The sequence below is a fragment of the Zea mays genome, chromosome 8 (assembly GCF_902167145.1).
Source record: "Zea mays cultivar B73 chromosome 8, Zm-B73-REFERENCE-NAM-5.0, whole genome shotgun sequence".
Lineage (NCBI taxonomy): Eukaryota > Viridiplantae > Streptophyta > Magnoliopsida > Poales > Poaceae > Zea > Zea mays.
In genome coordinates, this window is record NC_050103.1 from 169,959,461 (window position 1) to 169,983,447 (window position 23,987).

The 23,987-nt window shown below is 50.7% G+C and overlaps 1 protein-coding gene across 2 annotated transcripts; it reads right to left on the minus strand.

Moving 5' to 3' along the window:
- Positions 1–723: 723 nt before the first annotated feature.
- On the minus strand, positions 724–3,300 carry LOC103636394 (oxalate--CoA ligase). 2 transcript variants are annotated; one of them, XM_008658750.4, is made up of 3 exons: positions 2,889–3,300; positions 2,720–2,787; positions 724–2,184 (listed from the first exon to the last, which is right to left on the minus strand). In XM_008658750.4, the coding sequence occupies exons 1-3, from the start codon at positions 3,099–3,101 to the stop codon at positions 882–884; spliced, it is 1,584 nt and encodes a 527-aa protein (XP_008656972.1). In that variant the 5' UTR covers positions 3,102–3,300; the 3' UTR covers positions 724–881. The 2 variants fall into 2 exon arrangements, with proteins under 2 accessions (XP_008656972.1, XP_008656971.1); XM_008658749.3 differs by lacking the exon at positions 2,720–2,787 and having other exon boundaries at positions 724–2,180; positions 2,889–3,298.
- Positions 3,301–23,987: the final 20,687 nt, after the last annotated feature.

Below are 23,987 nucleotides of genomic sequence, written 5' to 3' on the forward strand. Positions count from 1 at the left end.
TATCCATAAAAGGTAAAAAAACATAAAGAAGTCCTTATCAACAAAATCAGGTGACACTTTTCCCAAACATTTTTCTAATCAGTAAACTAAAAACAGTCATGTTAGAGCATCTTCAAGAGACTAGCTAAATAGCTTGTCAAGCTAAATTTTAGTTACATAATTATAAAATAGCTTTCTAACAGACTAGCTATTTAACTTGTCGAGCTATCTGGGTCTATAAATTGACTCACTACCCAAATTTAGTTAGCAAACTCTCGCTAGCCAAGCTAACTTGCATGTTAAAAAGTCTGTTGGAATGAGATGTTATATATAGAGTTTAATATTTATGGAGAGACAAATAAAGAGTCAAATAGAGAGTCAAAAAATAAATAGTCTCTGTCTCCAACATGCAAGTTAGCTTGGCTACTGAGAGTTGTTAGCCAAATCTGGCTAGTGAGGTAGTCAATTTAGAGAACCAGATAACTTGACAAATTAAATGATTAGTCTGTTGAAGAGATATTTTGATATTAAGTATCTAAAATTTAGCTTGACAAGCTATTTAACCAGTCTCTTGGAGATGCTCCCAAATCAACCGGTAATAAAAAAACAATGCACGCCTGATGACACCTGCCCACCGATTCTTGGCAATTGGCACCATGCCGTCCGGTAAACGACACGAGATGAGCCGACACATCACACATACGCGCAACGCAAAGAAGAACGCGAGTACGGGACGACGAGACGAGAGAGAGACACGATGCATGTGTTGTTTATTCAGGGAGGCCCATTCAGGCCATGTCCACTTCGCAATGCGGGAACAACGGCAAAATGCTAGGTAGTGTAGCAAAACCCCAATCCGTCGACCCATGACTTGGCAAGCAGCCAAGCACTAGGATCAACGATCAGGCACTGGTCGGCTGCACGAAGTGCTGCGCCACGATGCGGCGCTGGATCTTTCCGGTGGCTGTCTTGGGCAGGTCGTCCGTGATGAACACCTTCTTGGGCACCTTGAAGGACGCCAGGTTCCGCCGACAGTGCGCCAGCACCTCCTCCTCCCGCAGCGCCGACCCGTCCCGCGGGATCAACGCGCAGTTGATCTCCTCTCCGTACTTGTCGTCAGGCACCCCGAACGACACCGCCTGCGCCACGCCGGGGAGGCCCAGCAGCACGGCGTCCACCTCGATCGGGGAGATCTTCTCCCCACCGCGGTTGATGAGCTCCTTGACCTTGATGCGCCCCACCAGCCGGACGTACCCTTGGTCGTCCACCACGCCGATGTCCCCCGTGTGGAACCACCCGAACCGGAACGCCGCCTCGTTCGCCTCCGGGTTTCCCTTGTAACCCGCCGTCACGTTGTCCCCGCGGACGCACACCTCCCCGGGGCTCCCCGCCGCCACGAGCCGCCCCTCCTCGTCCAGCACCGCCAGCTCCTGCCCCACCGCGCGCCCCACCGACCCGGGCTTCCGTGGCCCGTCCTCCGGCAGCGGGTTTGACGTCATCAGGTGCGACGCCTCCGTCATCGCGTACGCCTCCAGCACCGACGCGCCGAACGCCGCCTCCAGCCGCTCCAGGATCGCCGGCGCCAGCGACGCGCTGCAGCTGCGGATGAACCGGAGCGCCGGATACGCCTCCGGCCGCGACGCGTGCCGGTCCAGGATGATCTGGTGGATCGTCGGCACCGCCGTGTACCACGTGGCGCCCGACGCCCGCATGTCGGCCCAGAACGTGGACGCCGAGAACCGCCCCGCCGCCGGCAGCACCACGGACGCGCCCGAAGCCAGCGAGCTCAGCAGGGCGCAGAGGAGCCCGTGCACGTGGAACAGCGGCAGCACCACAACCGTGGCGTCCGTCTCGGCGAGGCGATACACGGACCGGATGTTCTGCACCGACGCCGCCAGGTTGCGCTGCTTCAGCGGCACGCCCTTGGGCCGGCTCGTCGTGCCGGAGGTGTGCAGGAACAGGGCCACGTCCGACGGGTCGTTGGGGGAGAGAGAGCCCGCCGCGCCGCCGCCATGAGACCCGTTCTCCAGAGCCGGGACCGGGAGGCCGGCGAGGTGGACAGGACCGGCCGCGTCGTGGAGGCTGGCGGCGGCGTGGGCGAGCCCGAGCTTGGCAGCGGTCGCCTGCGCCGCCGCATTGCCCTCCGCGTTGGTGACGAGGAGGCGCGCCTCCGAGTCGGAGAGGTAGAACTCGAACTCCTCCTGTAGAGATGGCAATGGGGACCCGATCCCCGATTCCCCGCGGGGAATTCCTCTATTAGGGGACGGGGATGTGGAAATTTCTTCCCCCACGGGGATGTAAACGGGGAAATTTTCTCCCCCGACGGGTAAACGGGGATGGGGAAGCATTCCCCATCCCCGTTCCCCGCGGGGACCCGTTAAACTTACATGTGACGATGTTTTCATATAATAGTTAATGATAAAAAATAAATAATTATCTTGCCAAGAGATCACTAGTTGTACAAATACGTTCATTTTAATGTACACATAATGATTTTTACATCTAACAATGTGTATAAGTGAAAATGTTTTACATTAATAACAAATGAAGTACGATCTAATTATAATTTATGCGGGGACGGGGATCCCCGATGGGGATTTATCCCCGCGGGTAACGGGGATGGGGAAGAAATGCCCCCCGCAAGTGTTCGTGGGGATCCCCGCGGGGAAGTTTTTTCGTCGCGGGGACGGGGATGGGAAGCCAAAACCCGACGGGGAATTCCCCGTTGCCATCTCTAGACGTGTAGGCCGGGTTGAGCGGCGCCGCCACGCCGCGCGCGCGGATCACCGCCAGGAACATGACCACCAGCTGTACATACAGATCGCGTTCGCACGCGCGTCAGGTCCCGACTCCTGCTACTCTGGGGCTCTGCGTCGCGCACCGATCGAATTCGAAAGAAGGAGACGAACCTCGACGGTGTTGGGGAAGGAGAGCGCGACGACGTGGCCCGGGAGAACTCCAGCGTCGGCGGCGAGTCGTGCGGCCGCCGCGTCGACGAGAGCGTCGAGGGCGGCGTGCGTGAGCTCCAGCCTGCCCGGTACGGCAACGGCGCGGTGGGTCGGGAAGGCGGCCGCCGCCTCCTTGAGCAGCGCCGTCAGCGTGGTGGCCTCCGTCGTTGCCATGGCCGGGGGGGGGGGTGGAATCGGGGTGAGCAGAGCGGAGATGGGCTGTTGCGTGGCGCGGAGCTGAGCTGCCCGTGACGTTGCAGGCGCCAGGCGGTGCGTATTTATATGGCCGGCGGGTTGCCTTGTCAGCGACGGTTAAGTGATGGGTGCGCCGCGACCGCGATGGCGATCGCGGCGGCGTGTCTGATTTCCGGGCAAGAAACCAAATCAACTTTGGCTGCCGCTGTGTTGCAAGTTGCAATCTGGAGAACCGACGAAACGCATAGGTTTTTCTGGCGCCGGACGGCGAGCCTGCGGGGCCACCGCGTTCGGAAAAAATCGCTTCTTGTCAATCAGAACCGGAATATCAAATATCAAACATGTTTAGCAAAAGTATGTGCACGTCCACGTACTTTAGTTTTAATCGAACAGACTGAAGTTTAGTAAAAGCAACAAAATAACATAATTTGTTAGTTTAACAAAAGTACGTGGACTACCAGATAAATGATATATATTAGACTAGAGTACGTTTTATTGGTTTATTGAGATTCTATTGCATTTTTTATTTTTACGGTTATTTAAGGTTTGTTTGGTTGGGCCGTGACTGTGAAAAAAGTTCTTGTAGGCTGTGAGCTGTGGAAAAAGCTGTTGTGTGTTGTAAACTGCTAAAAAGCTAAAAAAACATGTCGGCGTTTCGAGACCGGGGGTCCCTGGGCCGACGAGTGAAATGTCGCCGCGTGCCCCAGCCCAGATGGGTCGGCGCGAGGCCGAGCGCGAAGGGGGGAAAAGGCGGCCGGAGACGGGCGTGAGAGAGGTGGAAATCCCGCGGCCTTCGTGTTCGTCCCGCGCCCAGGTCGGGTGCGCTTGCAGTAGGGGGTTACAAGCGTCCACGCGGGAGAGGGAGCGAGCGGCCTCACGCGAGCGCCTGTCTCGTCCTCGTCCCCGCGCGGCCAACCCTCTGTAAGAGGCTCTGGTCCTTCCTTTTATAGGCGTAAGAAGAGGATCCAGGTGTACAATGGGGGTGTAGCAGAGTGCTAACGTGTCTAGTGGAGGAGAGCTATCGCCCTAAGTACATGCCATCGTGGCAGCCGGAGAGGTTTTGGCACCCGGTTCGTGTGGTGTCGTGGCCGTCGGAGGAGCACTGAAGCCGGGCGGAAGGACAGCTGTCGGGGCTGTCGAGTCCTTGCTGACGTCCTCTTGCTTCCGTAAGGGGGCTGAGAGCTGCCATCGTCATAAAGCGTGCGGGGCGCCATCATTACTTTGTCTGGTGGAGCGAGCCAGATGGGACGCCGGTCTTGTTTCTCGTAGCCTGAGTCAGCTTGGGGTAGGGTAATGATGGCGCCTCTTGTTGACGTGGCCGGTCCGCGCCCTAGGTTGGGCGATGTGGAGGCTCCTCCGAGGTCGAGGTCGAGTCTGTCTTCCGAGGCCGAGGTCGAGTCCGAGCCCTTGGGTCGGGCGAGGCGGAGACCGTCGGCTGAGGCCAGGGCTGAGTCCGAGCCCTGGGGTCGGGCGAAGCGGAGTTCGTCGTCTTCAGGGGCTGAGCCCGAGTCCGAGCCCTGGGTCGGGCGGAGCGGAGTTCGCCGTCTTCCGGGGCTGAGCCCAAGTCCGAGCCCTGGGTCGGGCGGAGCGGAGTTCGCCGTCTTCCGGGGCTGAGCCCAAGTCCGAGCCCTGGGTCGGGCGAAGCGGAGTTCGCCGTCTTCCGGGGTTGAGCCCAAGTCCGAGCCCTGGGTCGGGCGGAGCGGAGTTCGTCGTCTTCCGGGGCTGAGCCCAAGTCCGAGCCCTGGGTCGGGCGAAGCGGAGCTTCCTATGGTGCCTGCGGCCGGGCCTGACTGCCTGTCAGCCTCACTCTGTCAAGTGGCACAACAGTCGGTGCGGCGCAGGCGGCGCTGTCCTTCTGTCAGGTCGGTCAGTGGAGCGGCGAAGTGACTGCGGTCACTTCGGCTCTGCTGACTGAAGGGCGCGTGTCAGGATAAAGGTGTCAGGCCACCTTTACATTAAATGCTCCTGCGATTTGGTCGGTTGGCGCGGCGATTTGGTCAGGGTTGCTTCTTGGCGAAGACAGGGCCTCGGGCGAGCCGGAAGTATGTTCGTCGCTGGAGGGGGGCCTCGGGCGAGACGGAGATCCTCCGGGGTCGGCTGCCCTTGCCCGAGGCTAGGCTCGGGCGAGGCGTGATCGAGTCCCTCGAATGGACCGATCCCTGACTTAATCGCACCCATCAGGCCTTTGCAGCTTTGTGCTGATGGGGGTTACCAGCTGAGAATTAGGAGTTTTGAGGGTACCCCTAATTATGGTCCCCGACAGTAGCCCTCGAGCCTCGAAGAGAGTGTTAACACTCGCTTGGAGGCTTTTGTCGCACTTTTTTGCAAGGGGACCAGCCTTTCTCGGTTGCGTTTTGTTCCGGTGGGTGCGCGCGAGCGCACCCACCGGGTGTAGCCCCCGAGGCCTCGGAGGAGTGGTTTGACTCCTCCGAGGGCTTAATGCCTCGCGCAATGGTTCGGCTGGCCTGGTTATTCCCTCATGCGAGCTGGCTGTAGCCCGGGTGCACGGTCGGGTCCCAAGTTCTCGGGCTGGTATGTTGACGCTGTTAACGGTTTGGCCGGAGCCGGGTTTGCGAGAGCAGCCCCCGAGCCTCCGCACAGGGCGAGAGGACGGTCAGGGACAGACTCGACTTTTTTACATACGCCCCTGCGTCGCCTTTTCGCAAGGAGGAGGGGGGGAAAGCGCCATGTTGCCCTCGGAGGGCGCCGAACATGGTGTCTCCGGTGAGCTGCTGGCGGGTAATCCGAGCGGACGTCCTACCCCATTTGTTAGGGGTCGGCTAGAGGCCCAGAGGCGCGCCCAAAAGTACCTGCGGGTGATCTGCCAGACCCGATCCCCTGTCGACAGGGTCCGAGGGCTCGATGCCTCCCTCTGATGGGATTCTGTTACAAGATCGTTCCCGCTGGTCTCGGAAATGTCCTAGGGTACCTCGGGAGCGCAGCCCGAGCCTTGGTTATGTATCGAACGTACCCATGGTCATCCCTCGCTCTGTGTCTGAGGCGGCTGTGAACCCTTCGAGGGCCAGCCTTCGAACCCCTGATCAGTAGTGGGCGCGGAGCCCGAGTGGCCTGAGGCGGCCGTTGAACCCTTCCGAGGGGCCGGCCTTCGAACCTCTGACCAGTAGTGGGTGTGGAGCCACGCGCTCTGAGGCGACTGTTAAACCCCTCCGAGGGGCCAGCCTTCGAACCTCTGATCAGTAGGGAGGCTCGGAGCCTGTTTCCTTCACGGAGAAGGATCCTTTTCGGGGTATCCCCCTTTCCCGGTCCCTGTTGTAAGAGAGAGAAAGAGGAAAAAGGAAAAGGATACGAAATCGAATGACGTGGCGTACCTTTTTTGACGCGGTCACTATGGCAAAGGCGAAGCGTCGCTCGCTTCCCCTGCCAGAGGCGCCGCTTGTCCCGCCGCGGAGTTAATGCGACGGTGCGAGTGGTTCGCGGGGCGGCCGTTGCGCGTGCGCGAGTCGTTCGAGGAACGGGACACGGGCGCGCCGTCTTCACACCGTGAGAGAGGGTTCTCTCACTGCCCCAGGATGGGACGCAAGCCTGGCTGACGACGTGACCGCTGCTCCCGCCCGCCTGCCACCGCCATTACTGCCGTCCTATTTTTGGCCGCATTGACAGTCGCGCCAGACTGGCGCTGCTGGGTCGCGCGCTGGGTCGCCTCGAGTCGCGGTACTGATTCCGCAATCGAGGAGGCGCGGTGGTGGCGCGAGTGGCGGTGCAGTTGCTTGCACGTAGCGACTGGCGTGCCGGTTGCATGACGCGTGGGCGTGGGCTTCCATGCTGGGCGCGTTGGAAGTCGGAGAGTTGTGCCCACTTGGCGCGGTTGCATGCCGCCTGCATGGCTGCCCGCCCTTTCACCCGCTGGTCTGGGCGAAAGTGGAGGGACGCTTGTAACCGCTGGACGGTTGCATGCACCGCGCGCGGCGGTTTGGCTTCTTCTGCCCTGGGCCGGCTTGCATGACGCGTGGGACCCATCCCCCGCGCCGTAGGGGGGACCTTGGAGCGTGTTGGAGAAGACTCAGCCCATGACGGCTGAGGACGCAAGTAGGGAGAGTCGCCTTTAAAAGGAGGGTGACCCCCTTGAAAGGCGACCATGTCTTCGCGCTCCCTTATGCATCGTATCTTTCCACCTTCTGAGCCCCCGGATGGGGGATGCCCGCAGTCCTTCCGCCTTGTCGTTGGGGGAACGCAACTCCGTGGGAGTTGGTACCTTTCAGCCATCGTTCGGCTTCAAGGATTTTCATCAGTCAGCCCGGCTGCATCCCCTCGCCGGTGGTCGCCCGAGACGGTGACCACCAGCCCCTGGGTGGGGAGAAGCAAGCCGGGCTGCGATCTTGGTCCCACCCTCAGCTTCAAGGATGTTCATCATCCTCGCTGGGGTGGAGGCCGGGCTGAGCCGGAGCTCTACCTCCCACGCGGGTTCGTGGGTCAGCCTCTCCTTCAACGTTCGAGGGAGAGGACGCTCGCCGGCCCTGCGAGAGGGGCGGACTTCAACAATGCGGGGCTGGTCGACGGCGGGCGTCGCCAGCCTCAGCGCGTTGGGCTTGCCGGCTTGGCTCCCGGTGCCCCCTCCTGTCGCGAAGGCGGTTATCGCGTCGTGCGCACGGGAGGACCGCCCAAGATGTCGCGCGCTGCTAGGGCGGCGTTCGTGTTCTGGGGCGGTCCTGCCTTTGCACCGGTAAGGCGCCTCCACGTGGAGGTCGGTGCCCCACTCGTCCGGGAGGATCTGAGTGGGGATCTGCCGGAGGGCTGACGGCCCCTGTCGTCGGTGCCGAGGTGGAAGCGGCTCGAGAAGTCCCCGTTGCCGACGGGATCACCGCCACCATCCGCACTTCGGGCCTCCGGCTCTTTGTACTTGTCCTCGCCCCTCGAGCGTCGGCGTGGGCGAGGGCAAGGTTGCAGCGGCGTCCGCCCTGAGGCCATCGCTGTTGCAGTTCGACCACCCGTAGCGGGGTCGTTGTCGCTGCTGCTGGAGCGGGCGACATCCGTCGGCCTTCTGTTGCCCTGCAGGCCCTCCCCATCGAGTGGGGTTGTTCGTACCTGCGGAGGTGGAACCGGAGTTCCGTTTGTAATGGCACCTTGAGTGCCGGTCTTTTGTTCATTGTGGCTGTCGGGGCCTGAACGTGTATGTATTTTTGGCGCGGAGCCGTGTTTTTTCCTCATTTTCGAGCACTAAGACTCGCATGTTGGTTGTCTGAACCGCTTCACCATGCGTGAGTCGCCCCGTGCAAAGGTGACGAGTGAGGTGTCCATATCCCGGAGGCATAGGAGTCCCTCGACTCGGTCGGCCTTGTTGTCCGAGGCTTCTCTTGCTTAGTTAAAGGAACCCCTCGGCCGCTCTTCGATGAGCCGAGGCCAGGGGTAGCGGTGTCAGCACGGACAGAGGCAGAGTTGGCTCGAAAAGAAGACTTGGTCGACCGGAGCCTGGCCAGGTCGTCCGTTAGCGGGACCGACGCCGGAGTCGATCTGCCGAGGCCTCGGGCCGGGCTGATGTCTTCGGGGGACAGCTGGCCGAGGCCTCGGGGTGATCAGCCGAGCCGCCTGCTCGAGCCGGATTCTTGGAGGAGACCCAGGCGGCGATGGCCCGGGCGTGATGTTGAAGTCGTCCTTCAGAGTGGAGATCCTCGGACCACGTCGCCGTCAGAGGCTAGGTCGGACCTCGCCGAAGGTGTAGTCGACGCCGAGGGTGCTGCTGCTCCCTTCAGCCGTCAAGATCCGAGCCTGCAGGATCAGATTATTTTGTAGCGTGTGTTTTCTGCGGCCGCTGAGGCCCAAACACACCCTCGCCGTGTTGTAAAGTTGCGCTTCTTTTCCTCTTGTTTCGAGTATCTGGACTTTTTTGTCGGTAACAGAATTGTCTGTGCGAGCGAGAGTTGCTTTTCACGGAAGGTGATGAGTGAGGTATCCGTATCCCGGAGGCGTAGGAATCCCTCGGCTCGGTCGGCCTTGCCGCTTACGCGCGCTCTTGCCCGTCCATGGGGTTCTGTCACCGACGCAGTCGAGAAGGCCCGAAGAATCGCTTCGGCAGAGGAACTTTCGAGTGTGAAGACTTGTTCGATCCGCGGAATCACCTATCCGAACGCGAGTTACTTATCGCAGAAGGTGATGAGTGAGGTATCCGTATCCCGGAGGCGTAGGAGTCTCTCGGCTCGGTCGGCCTTGGCTGCTTACGTGTACTCCGTCGTTTTCAGGATCCACTTTCGAAGTAGTCGAAAAGCACGAAAGACTTTCTGGCAGAAAGGATCTTTTTTCGAGGAAAATTTCGACGCAAAGGGGGTTCCCCCCTTTTAGCCCCCGAGGGAAGGTCGGGCTTTGCCGAGGCAAGGCTGACCCTTCCTTGATGACTAAACTTTGCGTGGGAGCGAGGTATATGAACAACTTGAAAACATCTTAAGGGTAGAAGCGACGTAGCTGTTGGATGTTCCAAGCATTGATGTAGACCTCGCCTTGACTGTTGGCCAGCTTGTACGTTCCGGGCTTCAGAACTTTGGCGATGATGAACGGCCCTTCCCAGGGAGGTGTGAGCTTGTGCTGCCCTCGGGCGTCCTGTCGCAGCCGAAGCACCAGGTCGTCCACCTGGAGGTCTCGGGACCGGACCCCTCGGGCGTGGTAGCGTCGCATGGACTGCTGGTACCGCGCCGAGTGCGGTAAGGCCTTGTCCCGAGCCTCTTCCAGCTGGTCCAGCGAGTCTTCTCGATTAGCTTGGTTGCTTTGGTCAGCATAGGCCCTCGTCCTCGGGGAACCGTATTCTAAGTCTGTGGGCAAGATGGCTTCGGCCCCATAGACTAGAAAGAATGGCGTGAAGCCCGTGGCTCGGCTCGGTGTTGTCCTCAGACTCCAGACCACCGAGGGGAGTTCCTTCATCCATCGCTTGCCGAACTTGTTGAGGTCGTTGTAGATCCGAGGCTTGAGTCCTTGTAGAATCATGCCGTTGGCACGCTCTACTTGCCCATTCGTCATGGGGTGAGCCACGGCGGCCCAGTCCACCCGGGTGTGGTGATCCTCGCAGAAGTCCAGGAACTTTATGCCGGTGAACTGGGTGCCGTTGTCGGTGATGATGGAGTTCGGGACCCCAAAACGATGGATGATGTTGGTGAAGAACGCCATCGCTTGCTCGGACCTGATGTTGTTTAGGGGTCGGACCTCGATCCACTTGGAGAATTTGTCGATGGCGACCAACAGGTGCGTGTAGCCCCCGGGTGCCTTCTGCAAGGGGCCGACGAGGTCCAGACCCCACACGGCAAAAGGCCAAGTGATGGGTATCATCTGCAGAGCCTGAGCAGGCAGGTGGGTCTGCCTTGCGTAGAACTGACACCCTTCGCAGGTGCGGACAATTCTAGTGGCGTCGGCCACCGCCGTCGGCCAGTAGAAACCTTGTCGGAAGGCGTTTCCAACAAGGGCTCGAGGTGCTGCGTGATGGCCGCAAGCCCCCGAGTGTATCTCTTGTAGGAGCTCCTGGCCTTCGGCGATGGAGATGCATCGCTGGAGGATGCCTGAGGGGCTGCGGTGGTAGAGCTCCTTCCCATCTCCCAGCAAGACGAATGACTTGGCGCGCCGCGCCAACCGCCGAGCTTTGGCTCGGTCGAGGGGTAGCTCTCCTTGGTGGAGATATTGCAGGTACGGGGTCTGCCAGTTTTGATTAGGCGTGACCCCGCTTTGCTCCTCCTCGACGCGCAGTGCCTCACCCTCGGGGGCCGAGGGTGCCTCGGGCTGAACCGAGGGTGCCTCGGGCCGAGCCGAGGGTGCCTCGGACTGAGCCGAGGGTACCTCGGGCTGGGCCGGGGGTGCCTCGGGCTCGGGCGTGTCGTCGATCTTGACGGAGGGTTGATGCAGGTCTTGGGAGAAGACGTCCGGGGAACCGTTGTTCGCCCCGAGGCTATTTTAGCCAGCTCGTCCGCAGTCTCGTTGTAGCGCCGGGCGATGTGGTTGAGCTCGAGCCCGTAGAACTTGTCTTCCAGGCGCCGAACCTCATCGCAGTAGGCCTCCATCTTCGGGTCGCGACAGTGGGAGTTCTTCATGACTTGGTCGATGACGAGCTGCGAGTCACCGCGAGCGTCGAGGCGTCGGACCCCTAGCTCGATGGTGATCCGCAACCCGTTGACTAGAGCCTCGTACTCAGCCACATTGTTGGACGCCGGGAAATGGAGGCGTAGCACGTAGAGTAGGTGCTTCCCGAGGGGCGAGATGAAGAGTAGGCCTGCGCCGACTCCTGTCTTCATCAGTGACCCGTCGAAGAACATGGTCCAGAGCTCCGGTTGGATCGGAGCTGTTGGGAGCTGGGTGTCGACCCATTCAGCCACGAAGTCCGCCAAGACCTGGGACTTGATGGCCTTCCGAGGGGCGAACGAGATTGTTTCGCCCATGATTTCCACCGCCCACTTTGCGATTCTACCTGAGGCCTCTCGGCACTGGATGATCTCCCCCAGGGGGAAGGATGACACCACAGTTACCGGATGAGACTCGAAGTAGTGTCGCAGCTTCCGCCGCGTCAGGATCACCGCGTATAGCAGCTTCTGAACTTGTGGGTAGCGGATCTTGGTCTCGGACAGGACCTCGCTGACGAAGTAGACTAGCCTCTGGACGGGCAATGTATGCCCCTCTTCTCGTCTCTCAACCACAATCGCGGCGCTAACCACCTGGGTGGTCGCGGCGACGTAGATCAAGAGGGCTTCTCCGGCAGCGGGGGGCACCAAGATGGGCGCATTCGTGAGGAGCGCCTTCAGGTTTCCGAGGGCTTCCTCGGCCTCAGGGGTCCAAGTGAAGCACTCGGCCTTCCTTAAGAGGCGGTACAGAGGCAGGCCTCTTTCGCCGAGGCGTGAGATGAAGCGGCTCAGAGCCGCAAGACATCCCATGACTCTTTGTACGCCTTTTAAGTCCTTGATGGGCCCCATGTTGGAGATGGCTGCGATCTTCTCCGGGTTGGCTTCGATGCCCCGCTCGGAGACGATGAACCCCAAGAGCATGCCTCGGGGCACCCCGAAGACATACTTTTCGGGATTGATCTTCACGCCTTTCGCCTTGAGACATCGGAATGTCACTTCAAGGTCGGAAAGGAGGTCAGAGGCTTTCCTCGTCTTGACTACGATGTCATCGACGTATGCCTCGACCGTCCGGCCAATGTGTTGGCTGAACACATGGTTCATGCATCGCTGGTACGTCACACCCGCATTCCTCAAGCCGAACGGCATGGTGACATAGCAGTACATGTCGAAGGGCGTGATGAAAGAAGTCGCGAGCTGGTCGGACTCCTTCATCCTGATTTGGTGATACCCTGAGTAGGCATCGAGGAAAGACAGGGTTTCGCACCCAGCAGTGGAATCCACGATTTGATCGATGCGAGGCAGAGGGTAGGGAACATTCGGACATGCTTTGTTTAGACCAGTGTAGTCTACACACATCCGCCATTTCCCTCCTTTCTTTCTCACAAGCACAGGGTTGGCAAGCCATTCGGGATGGAATACCTCTTTGATGAACCCTGCCGCCATTAGCTTGTGGATCTCCTCGCCTATGGCTCTGCGCTTTTCTTCGTCGAATCGGCGCAGAGGCTGCTTGACGGGTCGGGCTCCGGCTCGGATGTCCAGCGAGTGCTCGGTGACATCCCTCGGTATGCCGGGCATGTCCTAGGGACTCCACGCGAAGACGTCGGCATTCGCGCGGAGAAAGTCGACGAGCACTGCTTCCTATTTGGGATCGAGCTCGGAGTCGATCCAGATCTGCTTGGAGGCGTCGCTGCTGGGGTCGAGGGGGACGGACTTAACCGTCTCCGCTGGCTCGAAGTTGCCGGCGTGACGCTTCACGTCTGGCACCTCCTTAGAGAGGCTCTCCAGGTCGGCGATGAGGGCCTCGGATTCGGCGAGGGCCTCGACGTACTCCACGCACTCCACGTCGCATTCGAACACGTGTTTGTACGTGGGGCCGACGGTGATGACCCCGTTGGGGCCCGACATCTTGAGCTTGAGGTAGGTGTAGTTGGGGACGACCATGAACTTCGCGTAGCATGGCCTCCCCAGTACCGCGTGGTAGGTTCCTCGGAACCCAACCACCTCGAACGTGAGGGTCTCCCTTCGGAAGTTGGAGGGCGTTCCGAAGCAGACGGGAAGGTCGAGTTGTCCGAGGGGCAGGACGCGCTTTCCGGGGATGATCCCATGGAAAGGCGCAGCGCCTGCCCGGACCGAGGACGGATCAACACGCAGGAGCCCGAGGGTCTCGGCGTAGATGATGTTGAGGTTGTTGCCTCCGTCCATGAGGACCTTGGTGAGCCTGACGTCGCCGATGACGGGGTCGACGACGAGCGGGTATTTCCCCGGGCTCGGCACGTGGTCGGGGTGGTCGGCTTGGTCGAAGGTGATGGGCTTGTCGGACCAGTCTAGGTAGACTGGCGCCGCCACCTTCACCGAACAGACCTCCCGACGCTCTTTCTTGCGGTGCCGAGCCGAGGCGTTCGCCGCTTGCCCACCGTAGATCATGAAGCAGTCGCGGACCTCGGGGAACTCTCCTGCCTGGTGATCTTCCTTCTTGTCGTCGTCGCGAGCCCTGCCACCTTCCGCGGGTGGCCCGACCCTGTGGAAGTGGCGCCGAAGCATGGCGCACTCCTCAAGGGTGTGCTTGACGGGCCCCTGGTGATAGGGGCACGGCTCCTTGAGCATCTTGTCGAAGAGGTTAGCACCTCCGGGGGGTTTTCGAGGGTTCTTGTACTCGGCGGCGGCGACAAGGTCCGCGTCAGCGGCGTCGCGTTTCGCTTGCGACTTCTTCTTGCCCTTCTTCTTGGCGCCGCGCTGAGTTGACGCCTCGGGGGCATCTTCCGGTGGGCGGCCCTGGGGCTGCTTGTCCTTCCGGAAGATAGCCTCAACCGCCTCCTGGCCAGAGGCGAACTTGGTGGCGATGTCCATCAGCTCGCTCGCCCTGGTGGGGGTCTTGCGACCCAGCTTGCTCACCAGGTCGCGGCAGGTGGTGCCGTCGAGGAACGCGCCGATGACATCCGAATCGGTGATGTTGGGCAGCTCGCCAGCTCGGTGCGCTGCTTCGAGAATCGTCGGATGTAGTCCCGGAGAGACTCTCCCGGCTGCTGTCGGCAGCTTCGGAGGTCCCAGGAGTTTCCAGGGCGTACGTACGTGCCCTGGAAATTGTCGGCGAAGGCTTGGACCAGGTCGTCCCAGTTGGAGATCTGCCCCGGAGGCAGGTGCTCCAACCAGGCGCGAGCGGTGTTGGAGAGGAACAGGGGGAGGTTGCGGATGATGAGGTTGTCATCGTCTGTTCCACCCAGTTGGCAGGCCAGCTGGTAGTCCGCAAGCCACAGTTCCGGTCTCGTCTCCCCCGAGTACTTTGTGATAGTAGTCGGGGGTCGGAACCTGAAAGTGCATTCATCCCTTTTGTGAGTTTTGGTGATTTGGATAACAACACATTTAAAGGTCTAACGAGTTTGCTAAGTGTTGAACAGGAAATTCAGTATGATGAACATACTTGAATAGTGTATAATGATCAGTGAACAAAGGTTCAACACGAGGTTAAATAACCAATGAGACAATGCAAATGGATATAATATGATCTCTATATTGGTTTGAATATATGGACAAGACCTGAGAAATCACTACATACATATGACCAGAATAGAGGACAAAGTGATTTAGAGGATTGGTCAAGCCAAAGAGAATAAGATATGAGGAATCGTGAATTGGCTTGACCATATTACTGTCAGTCCATATATGCTTCTATGAGAATCAAACTAGAGCTTGATTGATCTTGACAGTTATATCTAGAAGACATTCAAGCAAGGTTCACAATATTGAAGAAATGATTCTCTCAATGGATGCGCAATATGATGTGACTCAAGAATGGCTTGATAGGGTGAAGATAGCAAGGAAAGGGCTTCGAGGAACTAAGCGAAGGTGAAGGCCAAGCGACGGCTTGTAGACCGAGGTACCATGGCTAAGGTGAAGAAGAGAGTACTTGCACTAAGTCGATGAACTAATCAGCTATGAAGAGTTATAACATGTTGATGCATCAGTAAGGTGACTTGAAGCCATGATTTGAACTCATATAAGGTGATATGGTACAAGTCACAGGGTTTGATTTGAGTTTGCTTCAAAAGGTGAGACAAAGATGTTTGTGATCCTTATGAAGCAATGCCATGGAGAAATCACACATGAGACACCAATGACTCAAGGAGTTTACTTCATTATATTTTATTTAACTTGAGTATAGGAATCGTCGTACTATAAAGGGGGATCCAAAAAGAAGGTTGGTGTTTGCCAAAGCTCAAACCTCTCTATTCAAAAGCTATTTTTGAAAAGCAAAAATCTCTTTAACATTCTATGGTTGACCATGGTTAGGTTTGAGAAACCTAGAGTGTTCTTGCTGAAAAGCAGCTGAACTTCTTCAACTGCAGCTGAGCTTTTCAGCTGAGCTGAACTTCAGCTGAGTTGAGCTTCTTCAGCTGCAGCTGAGCTTTTCAGCTGAGCTGAACTTCAGCTGAGTTGAGCTTTCTCAACTTCAGCTGAACTCAACTTCAGCTGTGAACCTCTTTGACCATACACCAGCTGAACTTGCCTCCGGGCAGTTGAGCTGGGGTTTTCTCTCCTAAACTCACTGGTCAAGACCGGTTGAACTGGTCCTGAGGGGCAGTTCAGCTGGTCTCTGACCCCTCTGACCTCTGATCTGCAGTCTGCCAGTCAGACTGGCAAACAGGTCGCCAGGAGCTGTCAGGGGCGGTTCAACCGCCCCCCTGGGCGGTTCAACCGGTGTTGGTCAACTTTGACCAGTCTGCGCGTCAGTCTGCCAGTCAGACTGGCAGACAGGCTGCCAGGCCTGCCAGGGGCGGTTCAACCGCCCTAGGGGGCGGTTCAACCGGTCTCAGGCAGAAAAATCTGCCCAAACGGCTAGTTTTGAGCTCCACCTATATATACTCCCTCCTACCTCTCACCCCACAGCAGTGAGCACGATTTGAACTCCATTTCTAACCCAAGAAACACCTCCCTCTCTCTCACACACATCTCTTGCCTCTCCCATTTCAAATCTTTGGAGAGAAATCTTTGAGTGAGCTTGAGAGCTGCGGTTTTGTGCTTCATCTCTAAATCTCTCTTGCTCTTCTTCTTCATTCGAGCTTTGGTACTACATCGAGTTCTTTGTGGATTCATTACTCTTGGAGCTTCTAGCTCCTAGACGACTAGGTGTCTCTTGTGAGTCTCCAAATCTTGTGGAAGACCACAAGAAAGTTTGTATTACCTGCTCGTTTGAGCAAAGATTATTGTGTGGGCTGGACCTTTGTGGTCGGCAAAGGGAGGATTAGGGTTGAAAGAGACCCGGCTCTTTGTGGGCGCCTCAACGAGGAAGTAGGGCACCTTTTGTGGTGTGACCGAACCTCGGGATAAATCTTGTGTCTCTTGTGTTCTTGCTCATTGCGTTTGTTCATGTTCTTCGTTCTCTCACCATTCCGTGGAAGATTGTTTATATCTTTTTGGTGTGTGGATTTTGAGAAGTGCCCTTCTCAGATCTACTACTTTGAACCCTGTGGATCATTTAGAACATCTCATTTCCAAAGTTAACTGGGTGAATTTCGAGATCAATTCAGTTTTACCCAGTTTGCTTCTAGTTTTTGTTGAAAAAGTTTTAACTTGCCTATTCACCCCCCCTCTAGGCAACTTTCAATTGGTATCGAAGCCTAATCCTCGTTCTAACGCTTAACCGCGTGAGGAAAAGATCATGTCGGGGGGTCTAAGAAACGAAGGTGCTTCTAAGCTTGAAAAAGTTGAGATTGTCTCGACTTCATCTTTTGGTGCAGATGTTGATCCTAGGGCAATAGATCTTGCCATGAGAATCGCCGAAAGGATGTTCCTCAAAATGAAGGAAGATGAGGCGAAGAAAAGTATTGAAGAAGAAGAAAATGATCGATGGAGACCAAACGACGAATCCACCTCTTCACAAGGTTCGTCTTTCAAATCCACTTCTCATATGTGCTTTGTTGCTAATGAGAGTGACAGTGAAAGCGAAAGTGAGGATGAGGAGGAGCATGAAAGTGATAGTGAAGATGAGGATGATCTTCAAAAATTCTTCGCTCAACTAAGCAAGAAGAACCGGATGAGCTTGCTCAAACTCATGAAAAGAGCGGAAGAACAAAAGGAAATGCTTCATAAGCAAGAAGATATCCTCATCGAAAAAATCAAAGACTTGGAGAAGTTGACCAAAGAGCATGAGAAGCTAAAGTGCTCTCATGATGATTTGGTCCAAAGGTATGAAGACATTTCAATTGAGCAAATTAAAGTTATTAATCATTCATCATATATTGCTCAATTAGAAAATAAAAATGTTATGCTCAAGAACACGGTAGAAAAGCTAAACATTGAAAATCTAGCTTTGCAAGAAAAACATGATATGCTTGTATGCTCTCATAATAAATTTATGGATTCACATATCATGTTAGAAATGGCTCATGAGGTTGTGTTAACTAATTTGAAATCATACCAACCTCACATGTGCACATGTGTTGAAATTGAAACTATATCACCATGTGCTAACAATTGTTGTTATCAAGCAAGCCAATCTTCCATTGAGCTAGAAATTTCAGGAATTAGTGATATTTCTATCACACAAGAAAATAAAGAGCTCAAGGAAGAAGTTGGAAGGCTAAGAAGGAGCTTAACACTTTTGAAGGGAAAGTGTCATGCTCAACCTTCTCACGATAACCGTGATAATATGGTGAAAAAGCTTGAGAAGGGGACAACCGTAGCATGCACAAAACCCCTTCAAAAGAATACCAAGCTTTTCAAGAAGGGCATGAGCAAAATCCATGGTAAGAAAATTAATGATCATACTATTTGCTCTAACAATGTGCCTATGTGCTTCAACAAAGAAAGATCAAAGAGAAGCGATAGAAGGTGCTATGGATGCAAGGAGAAGGGTCATGAAATTGGTTCATGCCCCCACATGAAGAACCAAGACCTTGCACAATCAAGAAAGATGATCATCAAGAAAGATGAAAGCAAAAGGCAAATGCATTGCAAGGACAAGCACCGCATTTGCTACAATTGCCGTAAAAAAGGTCATCTATTCAAGGTTTGTCCAAATGGTAAAACTCCTAAGCCTAACTTGTCAATACATTCAAATATGCTTAGGAGACCCAAATTTGACTCTTGTGCTAGAAAGGTGGTGAGTTCACCACATTCTAGGACCAAGGTTGTTTGGGTGCCTAAGTCCTTATTGGCTAACCTTGATGGACCCATCATGAGATGGGTACCAAAATGTACTTAATAAGTTTTGCAGGTACCCACAGATGATATGAAGCTTTGGGGTGCTTGAGCGGTTTAACTCAATTCTTATCTCAAGCTATCAATCTTACATTGTCTATCCTTTAAGATTGACCCAAAGATGAATTGAGTTGTTATATCACTAACTTCATATTCATCTCTAGCAAGAACTTGTGTTGTAGGGAATAAGGATTAATCTCTGTGGGAATCAAGCAAAAGGCCTACAACCAAGTGATATCCAAAGGATGGTAACAATTAATTCTTAAGTGCACATTGCTTTTAATTGGTATATTTCTTTGTGTCTTTTGTATCCACATAGGAAAAATGAAGCACTTGAGAATGAACTTAAAAGATTTTACCTTGCTTTGGAAAGGATATAATTATATGGTAGATTGCAAGTTCATATTTTTATATTGTGACAATCTACATGCTTTAAATTGATTGTATGTATCTTGTGGCATATTTCAAGTTAATCATCGTATTATTGCCATGACCTAGACATAAAGAGTATTATCCCATGTTCTTAAATGAATAGAGTGCTAAGTAAGAAATTCAAATTCTTAAAGCACTTACCAAAAAGGGAATTCTCTATATGACTAGAGTTGTGAGACTAATGTTTTTATCTAAGTGATTTATGTAGTTTCACAACATGAGAATGTGTTTCCCAAATGGAGTGTGACATTCAATGTTCAAAGAAGATCTAACCAATACTATGTGATGTATTCATTCTCATTTAAATTGGTTTTGAGTCTTCTACATTAATCACTCACCATGCTATGAATTAAACTTGCCATGTAAACTTAATTAAATAATCATGTTTTTTCACCTTGTTTAATTTTGGTGTTATGCATGATGCTTGTAAGGGCAATTTAGTTCATATCATGAAGTTTCCTTATTTTAGTAACCTTCTTGTCATTCATATACTAGAGGTTTCTAAATAGGAAACTATTGTTTGTGTTTCTAATGCAATCTCTTTTAAGCCATTTCATGGAAATTCATAAGTAGAGATTGTGCTCTTTCATTTGGTAAAATCACAAGCATTAAAGGTTAATCTTCAAACAAAGAAAGATTAGGAATGCTCAAGGCAAAGGTATGGAACTAGTTGTTTCATTTGGTATGTGACCAATAATAGTTCCTTTCAAGTGGCATTCTTTCAATTGGTAATAATCTATTTTATGGAAAGAAATGCCAATATGAAGGTTAAATTACTTTTGGCTTAAATTTGTAAATTGGTGCATATTATTAATTCACTCATCCATGCGCATTAATTTAAAAAGGAATTATTTTATGCCTTTATGCCTCATAAATGATGATTTGTTTGCCATTCATATATAGATATCATCATTCATTAAATACTTCCTTGTACTACTAATGCCTCTTTTCTAAGTGTTTTATCGACTAGTTTTAAAAGGAAAAGAGATAACAAAGAAGGAAGTCTCCACAAATGATGAAAATAAGAATACTAAGGTGACATCACCACATATAGTAAGATCTATCAAATTGGTATAACAAATGGTACATTCTATATGGTGGTAAGTATTCTTAGGCATAAGTTAATTCATTGTAAATTTGTCATGCCTTGACCATGATATGTAATGTACTCCTCATGAGACTCTTAACTGAATTGAAAGTGCATGTGGTAAGTCATTCAAATACTTGATGCACATATCTAGTGGGATAACATTATATATCTTGTGTCGTAGAGAATAAGTTTCCCTTGAGTAAGCTATACTAAGACAATCCAAAATGGTAAATTTGTATCTCATTCATATGGATTGTAATCTTTGTTTTTTTAATAGCTACTCTTGATGCAGTTTAAAATTCCCTTATCGTTAATTCTAAAAGTGCATAAGAATCTTTTTGTTGATATTCATCACATACATATGCACTAACATGGATATAATTTTTAAACTGTAAAAGGTACAATTAGTGATCCATACTCTCTAAATTTTGGAAACCCATATTTTGATATCTTAGAAATCTACTTCAATCGATATCCATATGCTTCACATTGAATTGGATCACTAAGTTGTAAATTCCATGCATAACTTGTCTTTATGATATGAATGCTTGTGCGACTAACCTTGATAAGCTAGGTGCACCCAAAGTCAAGGTAGGTTCATCATCAAGAAGGCAACACAATGATGTATTAATAAAAGGAGAAAAGGCTCCTATTCTTAACTCTAGTTTTTATCTATGTGATTAAATACTGACTTGAAACCATGTAAGATGGTTGTCAAGTATATGTGAGTGCCTACACAAAGAGAAAGGCCACAATAAGGATTGTGTGGGTACTCAAGGCTCTTCCTACTAATCTCAAAGGACCCAATTCAAATTGGGTACCAAGATATGAAGCTTAAACTTGTTTTGCAGGATCACGCCTTCAATGGATTAAGTTGGGTGCTCGATAATGAATGTATAAATCATATTTGGAGATAGTAGCAAGGGTGGTAACAACTGAATCTCAAGTGCATATTATTTTCAAATCTTATCTTTTTTGTGACTTGTGTAGCCACTAAAGAAAAAGAAGCACTTGAGGATATACATCAGTTGTTGATAAAGGTCTAATTGGAAGATGAATGAATATTATCATATGGTGAACAATCCAAAATTATGTGACGTATTCTCTATCTAGTTAATTTGGATTTGATTCTTCTTTATTAGACACTCACCATAATATGGATATGTTAGCCCTTTAGACTTCATTGAACAACCATGCATATTATCCATGTCATTCAAAATATATTGTGCATGAGGGCTCAAGGGAAATTTAGTCCATATTATGAGGTTTCTTTATTTTACCAACTCGCTTGCCTTCCACATATAAAGGGTTGCTAAATAAGAAACTAGTGCTTGTGCTACTAATGTCATCTCTTGTGTTGAGTTTATCCATAGAAAATCTATGTTAAGAGATGGTGCTTGTTTTAAATTGGATAAATCACAAGCTTAAAGGATACTATTCAACTAAAGTAAGAAGAAGTTGATCAGAGGCCAAGGTATGAAAACTTCCTCTCCTTCAGTTGTTTTAGTATTCTATCCTTAGTGGGATGTACCATAGTATAGGTTAAATTCCTTGCAATATAAAATGTTCAATAGTGCATATAATTTTGACATCAACTATATGTGTGCACTAATTTAAAGGAATTTAGTCTATCCTTTTGGGTTTCAATAATGATGATTCATTTGCCATCCACATATAAGGATCATCATTTGTGAAACCCTCTCTTGTGTTTCTAATGCTCTCTTTTCTAAGTGTTTCAATAAGGTCCTTCCAAGCGCTTTCAAGATGGATTCAAAATCTATGGATATAAGAGTCTTGGTTGTTTCAATCATTGAGTTTTAATTGATCGAATCAAGAAAAGATGAAAGAAGTTCAAGATCACTTGGTTGGATGAAATTGTAAAGAGAAAAGAGATCACATTGATTCAAGAAGGGAGTTATACTTTTTTTTGTCAACCAAATAATGAAGATGCAGTGACATATTCATATGATATCCTTCATTATGAGGTTTTGAGGTTCATATTAGCATGCTTTACCCTTCAGGATTTCAATTGATATACTTTCAATTCTTAAACTTTCAATTGGTTTAATTTTCATCATCGATGTAAAGCATGTTATGTTAAACTAAGATATAGTGCAAACATCTCCTTTAACCTCGTATTGTTGATGTGCAAAAGTGTACTTTGTGTACTCTTGCATGCACAAATTGAGGGAGAGTTTAGCCTATATCTTGTGAGACTAATGAATTCTTTCAAGTTCATGTTGTGTAGTCTCACACCTTGGAGAACATCAAATGAGGATGAGTGGTTCCAAGGAAATGATCAAATATTTACCACATGTCACCCCATGGATTAGTTCTATTGGAGAATGATATGTGTTCTCTAGCATAAATTCAATAGTTTCAAATATATTATGCCTTGACCAAGATATATGATGAACTCCTCTAAGAATCTTAATTGAATCAAGTGCATGTTACAAGTAATTCAAGTACTTGATGCATACATTTAGGGGGAGCTCATTCTATATCTTGTGTCCTTAAAGACTAACATTTTCTTTTAGTGAATTTGTGTAGTTCTTTGAAGAGAATGAGTTTCTCTTGATCGTTTAAAGAGGATAAGTTTCTCTTTTAAATGTCAAGCCTATCAAAAGCTAAGATAGAAATTCATGATTATAATGAAGACCATATGGCATAGAACAAAGGTGTGTCACTCCATGAACTATTGTATTACATTTGTGTATCTAGGCTCTTACAAGTTAGTGCATGCATGTATATGCAGTATCTTAAGTCACATCATAAGGTTGCACTTGAATCTTGGCTTAAAATATTGCATATCATGTCTATTAGTATACCGTTTGATTATGAGTAATTCCTTAAATTGGTGCAATTTCATATTTTCATACTTTATTTATACCAAGGTTCAAATTGTAGAACTTAATCCCCTGGCCTCATAAGTCCAAGTGCATAAGCTAAACAAGTATTCATCACTTGTATGCACACATTTAGGGGGAGAATGGTCTATAATTTGAATCTTTGAGACTAACTTTATTTTCAAGTCTATTATGTGTGTAGTCTCAAATTAGAAAGGAATCTTCAAGCAAAGACAATGGCTTCCACTGCAAATTTTGATGGGTATCAAAGATTCTTTGCTCCAATAAATGTATCTTCTATACATTTCATAAGAGAATGAGGTTCTCTTTTATATGCTACTCCAACGTCATCTAAAATTGGTAAATATGTATCACATCCTTTTGGATTGCAAATGTCTGAAGTAGCAAAGCTTATAAATTCTCCTGTCTAGAACTTAATTGATTAAATAGTGCACATGTTTCTTATGTTGCATGATTATGTTCAATTGATACTCCTTTTATGCCAATGGTACTTTAAGTTGCAAATAAGTACTCTCATCAGATATCAATTGAATTCATATATATATGTGTGCACTAAAACTTGAGGAGAACTTAGTGTAATATGCAATTAGTGGTCTGCTTATCTAAAAAATTGTATCAATTGGTGTTTTTCAATTGGTATTTTTATACATGATCACTAGTTGCATAATCCATACTTGTGCAATTTTCATGTTGCCTCTTGTTGTGATAAGAAAATGCTAGGTGACATCTAGACTCCAGGTATCAAGATTTATCTTTCAGTTAGTATGACAATCTTCATTTGCTATCTTGAACCTATGTCACAATTATGACAACAAGAGCTTGCAAATGAATTCTAAATCCAACACAAGTCTGGAAACCCCTTGAAAAGGTAAAACACAAAGGTACATCACTTATGACACTTATCCATTACCTTTGTGCCATCTAAGGATCCCTTTCTTGATAGTGTGTTCACATCTCGCTTAATCATAATTTCTATCCTTTATATTCTTTGTATCCTTTTTGGAGATTTATGACAAAGGGGGAGAAATTGTGCATTAAAGCTTACCTTTAGTCTTATGTAACTAAGTGTTAGAAGACTTTTAAAAAGGGGAGAAATAATTAACAAAAAAGGGAAGTCATAAGAAAAACATAAGATGAAGAAAGTTGATAAGTGCATTCCATGTCATGAGCATCACATTTATTTTATGACACACTGCACCCTATGAATAGTATGATATAAGTTGTCTATACTTTG